General features: G+C 50.4%; 1 gene segment (V, D, J or C); it reads left to right on the forward strand.

The window, feature by feature from the left end:
* Positions 1-9,877, forward strand: part of LOC110598275 (T-cell receptor beta-1 chain C region-like) — a 32,620-nt gene extending 22,743 nt beyond the window's left edge. The window contains 4 exon segments of the C gene segment in view: positions 142-519; positions 933-950; positions 1,093-1,199; positions 9,644-9,877. Coding sequence covers positions 142-519; positions 933-950; positions 1,093-1,199; positions 9,644-9,664 — 524 coding nt within the window.
* Positions 9,878-10,824: the final 947 nt, after the last annotated feature.

Consider the following 10,824-nt stretch of genomic DNA (forward strand, 5'->3'; position numbering starts at 1 on the left):
GACAGTGACCCCAAGCAAAGAGTATCGACCACAACATAATTTTTGTATTATCTTGAGGGTCAAACACACACACACAGAGTCTCCACCTGACCCACAATGATCTCACAGCAGCCCTGTTCCCAACCCCACTTCACTTTCCAGAGGACCTGAAGAAGGTGACCCCACCCAAGGTCACTGTGTTTGAGCCATCAGAAGTAGAGATCGACAGGAAAAAAAAGGCCACCCTCGTGTGCCTGGCCACAGACTTCTACCCAGACCACGTGGAGCTGAGCTGGTGGGTGAATGGAAAGGAGGTGCAAAATGGGGTCAGCACGGACCCTCAGCCCTCCAGTGCCGCCAATGCCTCCAGATACTTCCTGAGCAGTCGCCTGAGGGTCTCTGCCACCTTCTGGCTCAACCCTCGCAACCACTTCCGCTGCCAAGTGCAGTTCCACGGGCTCTCAGAGGAAGACGAGTGGACCGAGGAGGGGCCCAAACCCATCACCCAGAAAGTCAGTGCTGAGGTCTGGGGCCGAGCAGGTGAGCAGGGCCTGGGGAGGCGGTGAGGAGATGGGGCCGCACCAGGGGAGCACAAAGATGAGGTACAGTCAGAAAGTCTGGGTGCAGGGCTGGGGGTGGAGAAGAGGACTAAAGGCCATCAGGAAGGGGAGCTGGGCACCTAGGGCTGACTCCTTCCCCATCCTCTGCCCAACAGCCTAAGAGCTGGGGGCCCCTTTCTCCATGGAGCTCGGCACCTGGGTACCCCCTCTGTCCCCCTTGGTGCTGCCAGTCATTATAGGACTCCAGAATGATGGGTGACCTTGTCCCAGGAGAAGAAAGATGTCCCAGGGCTCAGAGAGGACAGGCCAGGACCAGGCTTGAGGCTGACTTGGTTCCAACCTGCTTAAGGAGATGAGGTCTCTCACCCATCTTTCTCCCCTCTTTTCTTTCAGACTGTGGTGTCACCTCAGGTGAGTGAGCTGCTTCCTTTCTGTTCATCTCCCTGGTCTTGTCTCTGGACCCAGGACACAGAGAACTCTTGGACAGTGGGGTGTGGGGCAGGCCAGACCACGTGCTCTCAGGGACTTACCTGCCCTGTCTTTGTCCCAACAGTGACCTATCAGCAAGGGGTGCTGTCTGCCACCATCCTCTATGAGATCCTGCTGGGGAAGGCCACTGTGTATGCTGTGCTGGTCAGCACCCTGGTGCTGATGGCCATGGTAAGGAGGAGGGTGGGATGGGGCAGGCATGTTACAGGAAATCTCACAGCACAGATATAGAGACCCTCAGGATCATTTACGGGTGGTAGGAAGGAAGGAGCTTTACTCATATACATCGAAAGACAACCTGAAACTCCAGAGTCCTAATAGGAAGAAAAATCTGTGATCCCCCAAACAACCAGTGGGTTTGTGAGGAGACTTACTGTTTGTTTGGTCAATGGCCCTTCCACTTCTTCTTAATCCCCACTTCCCCTGCTGCAGGTCAAGAGAAAGGATTCCTGAAGCTATCTCTGGAGGTGCAGCCAGGAACTTTCAACCCAATATGGCGCTGCATGGATTCTCCTTTTGCCAATGCTTCTGAAGGGATGTTATCCCTCTCCTGACCCCAATATCTATCCCTTATAGGCATGCTCACTTGATCATTTTTGCTTAAATTTCCCTAACCCAAAGAAATCCTAGAATGCTTAGATGATTAAACAAATAAAATGTCCTATTCTGGCCTAACGTGATATTTCTGCTTCTTTTCTGTCTCAGAATTCCCCATGGTTCTTCCCTGTTTAGTCAGGATAGAAACAGCCGGCATTCAAGAAAAGGCAGAACCCTCCAGTCAGAAAAGTCAGGGACCCACCTGTGATTGACAGGAGAGATTAATTAAATGTGAAAAGGTGGTAATGGGAGTTGAAGACGTTATACCCAGAATAGTCTATGGAGAGGCTGAGTACAGCAATTTTCTCTCCTTCCCTGGACAAATGTGCTCCAAGGAACAGCAGACCCATACAAATGTGTCCATCTGTCAACTGGTCATATAATCCTTGTTGACAAGGCTTGGTTCCCTATATGTCACCCAATATCCTTCCAGTCACTTCCTAGATTACACTGGTTCTCCATTAGTTCACCACGTAGGTTTCCCAGCTGAAAATAAGAGAATGCACTGACTTGGACACTTATTTTCAGTGGAAGATGTGTCTTACAGTTTAAGTTACAATCTGTTGATGAATTTCCCTTTAGTTGATTATATTGGTGTGAAAATGATCGCCTATAAGGATAGAAAATAAAGTTCTCTAAAACCAAGAATCAGCCCTATTTCTAGGTCTAGAGACCTCTGGGAAGCTCTCTGTTGTCTCCTGGTCACTGTGATGATGTAGTCCCAGTCTTTTAGGTGGCATACAGATGAGAGTATAAACTCTATCTCATTATTCCGTGCTTACCCACCCATCTTCCTATGTCGGGACCCCTAAGCCTCGTGCTCAGGTCACTTGGTACAGGATACTCCTATCCATCCTGGCTGGAATGACAGCACTCTTTCTCTCTCATGACTTCTACTTGGCCTTCAGGATCTGACTTCGATCTCTTTCCTTCCCAAAAGCCTCTCGGGCCCTTCATGGCCCTGTCTTTCCCCTTTGCTCCCCTGAGACTGGATGAACTACACCATCCCAGTGCCTGATGCAGAGGATGCCCACCCCTTCCTGACTCAACACACTTAATGGAAACGACCTCTTGTCTGATACCCCCATTTGACTGGGAGGTTCTTTTGTTTTATGATAGTATCCCTGGAATATGGCATGATGCCTTGGTTCAGTGTAGACCCCAGATAGGAATCTGAATAAGTCAGTGAATAAACAGTGAACCCAAAGTGACCCAATTCAGGAGTATCATCACCAGTCCTTTCTGACATAGCCATCTCCCTACACCACACAGCTGTTTCTCTCTAATGCAACATGTGCATGTTTTCAAAAGGTATCTGTGCATATATATACACATATGTATACATATTAATATATTTACACACCTACTCATTGAACACATGTCATTGCAGTGATTTGCTTTTGACCTCCAAGAAAATAAAGGTATCCCAATTATAGTCCCCTAGTTCATAAAGGAGCTAAGTCATGACTACAAAGACCTGGAATACAAGAACATGCATTGAAACAGCGATTGAGCTGTCCACTAACATGCAGAGACTGGCAATTAACTTGGGCTGGGATAATCAGGGAAGAGTCTGAAGAGGTGGTAAACTCTTCAAAGGAAGAATCGGTCTCCACCGTCCACTAGAGAGTGGTAATACCAAGTTAGAGGTATGAACAGAAGCCCAAACATATTAGGTCTATCAATTTAGCTGGAAGGCTCAGAGATAGGAGTAATCAAAATTACTCTTACTGTTGCAAATAGCATGCGGGCTGACGCAGAATAGATGCTCACTAAATACCTATGGAAAAAATAAATAAGGAGTGTGGACTTTGTCCAGGAAGCAATAGGAATTATTGTAGTGTCTGAGTTGTTTGTCCTTGTGCCTCAAGTTGCCATCACCTGCATCATGGATTGCTCTGTTAAAGTTGTCCTCCCCTCCCCCACTCTTATCTACTTCACTATAAATGCCAGTTTGAGCAGGTGGGCACAGTGAGTCCCAGAAGGGAGACCCAATGACATAGATGGTCTCCTCAGAATGGCACATGTTCCAGGGAGGGGCTCTTTGCCCTCATTACCACACCACCACTAGCACAATAACCAGCCACAAGCCCCTCCCCCATTTAGATTTACCTTGGGTTTGTGTTTGCCTAGCCCCACTCAGACTAACCTCTGCCACCTGCACCTTCTGCCTCTGCCCAGTGGCTGGGGGAGGGGCACCAATGGGGAAGAAACATTTTTGTATCATAATATAACATTGTGGGGAGTGGGGGGAGCACAATGATTCAAGTAGAGGAGATGCTTTTACAAAAAGCCCTGACCCAGAAAATATACTCTCTAGCCAGGGGAAAGCAGCTACCAGATGGGCAGAAGTCTGTGCTGCTGGACCCTGCTGTTATCTAGCAGGGTCCAAGACTGAGTGAATACCTGTGTATCTCCCTGCTCACAGCTTCCCTTAAATGAGAAGGGCAAGGCAACTAAGCAGGGTTGCTATTCAGCATTTTTCATAAAACTTGCCCTTGGCAAAGTACTTGTGACTGCATCAAATATAATTAAAACTCGTAAAAACCTTGTAGAAAAGATACTATCCCATCTTTCAGATGAAGAATATATATATTAAGAGGCAGGGTTTAGTCTAAAACCCTCCAGGCTACCCAACACTACCAACACCCCATCAGATTTCACCTTCACTGTATCATCCCCAAACCAAGTGAATTCTCATCTACAAATCCCGGGTGACCTCTGCAATATCCTTTACTTTGTCCAATTAAGTCTAGAGGTGGGAAGTGGAAAACCGAGGAGAGGGAGGGCGAGCCTTTCCCCTTCTCCTGGCCTTAGTGAGGAAGGCAAGGAGCAGGAATTCTTGACAGCTCCTTGCCACTGTGCTCCTATAACGAGCAGTTCTTCGGATCAGGGACCCGGCTCACCGTGCTAGGTAAGGCAGGCAGCTTCCAGGAGAAGTGGCTGATCAGCCTGGATGCCCCTGAACCCTGGCCAACTTAGGGGAGTGGGCTCCGGACCACCGAGTGCCCTTCAGCGGGGAAAGCGGGGGTTTGTGCCGGGATCCCAGGGCTGTGGGGACACAGTTCGCTCACAGTGGTTCTTTGGGGAAAGCTCCAAGCTCACCCTACTGGGTAAGGAGGAAGCTGGACGATATGGTGGGGTGGGATGGAGAGAGATGGGTAGCTGGTGGGCTCCCTGTGAGGCTGCGCTGAGATCCGCTCCTCAAAGACCCCTGGTCCGGGTTCTGGGGGAGCGCTGGAGCGCTCAGGGTGGGTAGGGACCTGGGCTGGGGCTGGGACAGCAGGAGCGGGCCGGGCGGGTTTTTGTCCTGGGCCTGGAGGCTGTGAGCTCAGATACTCAGTATTTTGGCCCAGGAACTCGGCTGACGGTGCTAGGTAAGCGGGGGCACACGGGGAACCGGGGTGCGGGAGTGGGGGGCCCCCGGGGGATGCCGGAGTGCCGCCAGTTTTTGTGCCGCTCTGGGGGGCTGTGAGCCAAAACACTCTGTACTTCGGTGCCGGGACCCGGCTGTCGGTGCTAGGTGAGCTGGAGCCACAGCCGGGCACAGGGTGGGACTGTGGCACGGGTTTTTGTGCCGGGCTCGGGGGCCGTGAACCAAGGGACCCAGTACTTCGGGCCAGGCACGCGGCTGCTGGTGCTAGGTGAGCGGCGGCGGGCGGGGACTGCGGCGGGAGCTGGTCGCTCGGGTCCAGTTTTTGTGGGGAGCCCCCGGGCTGTGCTCTGGAGCCGGTACCCTGACTTTCGGGGCTGGCAGCCGGCTGACCGTACTGGGTGAGTGTCGGGGACCTGCAGCTACGGAGCCGATCGGGATGGATGAGGGCGTGGTCCGGGGGCTGCTCCCGCTCCGCTGCACCTTTTTCCCGGAACCGCGCTCCAGCCAACCGGTCCCGGAGCTGGGAGCACGGGGCTAGGACCCTGGGGTGGGAAGTGGCTCAGGGCGCTGCTGGGGTTTGCGCGCGGGGCTGTGCCTCCGTGTTCCTACGAACAGTACTTCGGTCCCGGCACCAGGCTCACGGTCATAGGTGAGATTCGCGCGTGTCCCCCACCTTCCTGTCTGAGCTCCGTGGTCCCCCGATGGGTGCGGGGTGGACGGGAGCTGTGGGCCCGCAGAGAGTTAGCGATCCGGGGTCAGCTTTGCAACTTCACCTCCCGGCTTCTCCGCAGCTTGGTGAAGAACAGGTTGGGTAGGGAGGTGCTCAGGGTCTAGGAACCTGGACACAGGACATGGCCAGTTTCTGTCTTTTTCTGAGATGTTTGGGGACAGGCTGGGCGACAGAGACGATTTAGTAGGACTCCCCTCCCGAGAACCGCTAGACTAGAGAAAAATAGAAGGGCAAGCCTGGTTGGAGACTAGGTAGAGGGAGATATGTCTGCTAAGAAGCAAAAAGAATTGAATGCGCAGAAACAGCAGGAATGAACCAAGAGGGTAGTGCCCGCCAAAGCAGGGCTCCGGGCAGGTGTTGGGGCAGAAATTATTTAGACTAGGGTCAGTTGAAAAGAGAAGAAAAAGGCTGCCAGACAAGAGTGGAACAGGGAAGCCAACACCGTAGCCAGATAAGCATGAGTCGGTAAAGAAGAATCAAAACAAGAAAACAAGCCGAGGCTCGGCAGTATAGATTCAAAATTATATTAAAACCCCTCCATCTCTTTCCTCCTAAGTGTGGGACCCCTGAAGCAGCAGTGGAGGCCCAGTGTCCACTCCTGCTCATAGCTGGTCATTAAACAGGTGCAGGGAGGAATGGGGGCACCTCAACTTCTGGGATGTATTTACTCCCTAGATGAAAATCCCACCCCTACTAGCCTGAAATCTCTGTCACTCACTCTAGGTATCCGTTGTTAAAACAGCTCAGACTTTCTGTTCATTTATCACAAACACAGGTTTAAATGCAGTTATTTTGCCTGAGAGGTGAGAAAAATTCCCTGAAAGATCTTAGGCTCTGGGGGTGAAAGGGACCTTCAACACCACCTTCTGAGAAGCCTGAAGCCAGAGAAATAATCACAGTCTTGGTGTACTAACCCAGATTGTATGATAAGCACAACTCCAGGCACCAACTGCCATGAAGCTGGATCCAATGAGGGCTGGTTCAGCTTCACTAAAGTGTGCCCTGAGGAAATTCTAGATTCCTGTGACCAGCTGGGGTAGAGAAAGGTAGACTTTGAGCCAGATGAAGCTGGGTCCAAATCCCTGGTATTTTAGTCATTTAGAAATTATTTAGACTAGGGTCAGTTGAAAAGAGAAGAAAAAGGTAAAAAAGAAAAAGAAAGGTAAAAAAGGTAAAAAGAAAAAGGTAAATGTGAGCTTCAGTTTCTGCGTAATATAGAAACAGGGTGGAGGGCTGTGTATGTGGGAGAGGTAGACTGGGAAGAGCAAAAAGGAAGCTCACAGTATGGCCTGAGGCTAGTCCATAGCAGAATGAATACAAACAGCAGCTCACTAGGGCACATTGTTACATTCACCCAGGCCACTAGAGTCATAGAGACAACCTTTGAGGAGTAGTGGGGGTCTGCTTATGTTTGTTCTGCCAGTGGTATTGGTAAATATCCTAGGGAATAGCTCACATGGCTTAAGGCACTTTAATTTTATTATAGGGACTGAGTGAGGTCAGAGAAGTACACTCCATATTGCCCTTGGAAATTGGCAGGATCCCATTCTAGGCAGTTTAACCTACAATATTTAGTGTGAGTACTAGCGACCTCAGAGTCTTTGAAACAGAGTGAAAGATAGAAGTGAGGATATTAACATTTTACCCCAGTCTCTGCCACTTTAGGCCTAAAAGCATAACTAACTAGCAAGGAAGGAGGTCGGGTGAAGGGAGGTTGACCATATGAAGATAGGACCAGCTACAAATTTTGCAGGCCCAGCTTAAACTAAAAATGCCAGAGCTACTATTAAAAAGATATTTAGAATTTGGAAATGGTGGCATCAGGCGCTGGGTCTTTCTAAGCACGTAATTCTATATTGCAAATATGCAGGCAGAGCTGAGGTGGCACTGGAAGGAGGTGATATCCACAGAACTGTGAGGAAGGGTCAAAATAAATTTTCTCCAGAGCCCAGAATACTATGGGTTCTCATAAGAAGTATATTGCTTCAGTTTAATAGAACTGCTCAGAAACAAAAAGGAATCGAGGAAAAGCAAAGAATGTCATAGAAACTTGGGTGTCACTTGGAGGCAGAGGAAACTGCAGCCAAAAAAAAAAAAAAATGACACAGGGACATGAAAGAGACTGTCCTGAGTTTGCATGGATGGGAAAAATCAGTTCTAGGATTCAGCTACAGTTATTTCTGATTTCTATCCCAAGATTCCATTTTAATAGCTACTATATAAAATGATGAGAAGTAGCAAGTAAACTTGTATTTGTGGAGGAGAAATAAATAATTGTCAATGAAGGGACACAACCCCACATGTTAGAGAGTGCCCTTTCATAAGCCATGTAAGGGAGACAGTCAGTGAACAGTGCCGGTTCTTCAGGTGAATTCAAAGGAAAGGCAAGGAAGAGAGAAAACACCAAAGGGGAATGGAACACTGACCCCCTGCACCCCCAAAGCAAACAGTACCCTCCACAACATAACTTTGTATTATCTTGAGGGTCAAACACACACACACAGAGTCTCCGCCTGACCCACAATGATCTCACAGCAGCCCTGTTCCCAACCCCACTTCACTTTCCAGAGGACCTGAAGAAGGTGACCCCACCCAAGGTCACTGTGTTTGAGCCATCAGAAGTAGAGATCGACAGGAAAAAAAAGGCCACCCTCGTGTGCCTGGCCACAGACTTCTACCCAGACCACGTGGAGCTGAGCTGGTGGGTGAATGGAAAGGAGGTGCAAAATGGGGTCAGCACGGACCCTCAGCCCTCCAGTGCCGCCAATGCCTCCAGATACTTCCTGAGCAGTCGCCTGAGGGTCTCTGCCACCTTCTGGCTCAACCCTCGCAACCACTTCCGCTGCCAAGTGCAGTTCCACGGGCTCTCAGAGGAAGACGAGTGGACCGAGGAGGGGCCCAAACCCATCACCCAGAAAGTCAGTGCTGAGGTCTGGGGCCGAGCAGGTGAGCAGGGCCTGGGGAGGCGGAGAGGAGATGGGGCCGCACCAGGGGAGCACAAAGATGAGGTACAGTCAGAAAGTCTAGGTGCAGAGCTGGGGGTGGAGAAGAGGACTAAAGGCCATCAGGAAGGGGAGCTGGGCACCTAGGGCTGACTCCTTCCCCATCCTCTGCCCAACAGCCTAAGAGCTAGGGGCCCCTTTCTCCATAGAGCTCAGCACCTGGGTACCCCCTCTGTCCCCTTGGTGCTGCCAGTCATTATAGGACTCCAGAATGATGGGTGACCTTGTCCCAGGAGAAGAAAGATGGTCCCAGGGCTCAGAGAGGACGGGCCAGGACCAGGCTTGAGGCTGACTTGGTTCCAACCTGCTTAAGGAGATGAGGTCTCTCACCCATCTTTCTCCCCTCTTTTCTTTCAGACTGTGGTGTCACCTCAGGTGAGTGAGCTGCTTCCTTTCTGTTCATCTCCCTGGTCTTGTGTCTGGACCCAGGACACAGAGAACTCTTGGACAGTGGGGTGTGGGGCAGGCCAGACCACGTGCTCTCAGGGACTTACCTGCTCTCTCTTTGTCCCAACAGTGACCTATCAGCAAGGGGTGCTGTCTGCCACCATCCTCTATGAGATCCTGCTAGGGAAGGCCACTGTGTATGCTGTGCTGGTCAGCACCCTGGTGCTGATGGCCATGGTAAGGAGAGGGGTGAGGGAGCAGATGGGTGGAGGGAGGGGGTGAAGTATTATTATGCATAGGATGTAAGGGGATCTCTGAGCCAGCTCCAGCCCTGATCCACTGTCATCCCAATGAGACTGCAGGGGACTGCAGGCCAAGGAGGAAAGGCAGACTCACTAAGAGTAGGTCACTGGGGGATGGGAGAAACAAGGGCCTCCTCTAGTCAGGCCCAGCTTCTGCCCGCTCTGCTCCACTCCCACTGCTTTGTGGCCCCTGGACCCTGACAATGTCCTCTCTTCCTCAGGTGAAGAAGAAGAATTGCTGAGGCCAGGTCTGATCCCGTGTCTTGAGCTGTTCTCCAGCCTCACCTTGATTCTCCTGTTCCTAATCCAACCTATGGACCTAAAGAGTTACTCTGTTCACCTCTCATCACCTTCCTACTGGGATATTCATCCTTCTCTCTGCTTCTGGGAAGATTGAGCTTATAGCCCTGAATCTGAAACAATTTTTACCAATAAAAATGGGTATTTGGGGCCTGGTTGTGTCTCATGGATTTCTTTGGCATTCTGCCCTTCATTGACCTCCATTCTGACCTGCAAAAGACAGCATGTCCAAAGGCATGCAGAGTGACTATCTTGCCTCCTCTGACTAAGACTCTTTCGTCCTGTACATTATGATGAGGGTCCCCAAAAGTTGTGGACTGTATCAGACTTTCCTAGTTCCCAGTGTGAGATTAGTCTGAAAGGCAGTGGCTGGACTCTGGAAAACCAGCAAGTCAAGGACAGAGAGGGAAGATCATGGTGAAGTATAACCCTGCCCAACACAAGACAGAGGTCAAGTGGACCAGATCAAATGTCCTTCGTTACCCCTTTAGGTTTTGTCTGTATGTCCTTAACACCTCCAGTTTATCTTGTTTCAGGATTTGGACTTAAGATTTGTGTTGCTCTGCAGATCTAGGCTGGAATCCTAGAGAAGATGGAGTTGATAAAACTGTTCTATGAAATCTGGGATGAGTAATCGCCCAGAAGCAAGGACCAAGGAGGCTGAGGCCATATGAATACAGTAGCCCTTCTATCTGCTCCTGCACTTGATGGATGGAGATCTCATTTCCCCAAGCACATGGTGTTAGGGACACCTATAGGGTGGAGACAGTTACCTTATAGGGGTGAACTTTGCATGAAGATGGAACTGTACTATGGAGTGTATGCATGTGATCAGATAGAGAAGGCAGAGAATAGTAAATGGCCCCATGTAAGTATTGGAAGCAAGTGTGGATTTCCCCATTTTACAGGTATAGAAACTGTAGCTCACAGATCAGTAACTGGTAAGGGGTGACATTGTGGCATGTTCTTCTGAAGACAGCTGTTCTGGAAGCTTTTCCCAAATAGCAACCAGGGTGGTGTACTTGTTCCTGGTGTCATGGTGATTCTGGAGCAGCTGCCCCCAAACTCCAGGGAAGGCAGCACCCACAGATACACACTGGAG

Source organism: Ictidomys tridecemlineatus, chromosome 2 (genome assembly GCF_052094955.1).
Source record: "Ictidomys tridecemlineatus isolate mIctTri1 chromosome 2, mIctTri1.hap1, whole genome shotgun sequence".
Classification (NCBI taxonomy): domain Eukaryota; kingdom Metazoa; phylum Chordata; class Mammalia; order Rodentia; family Sciuridae; genus Ictidomys; species Ictidomys tridecemlineatus.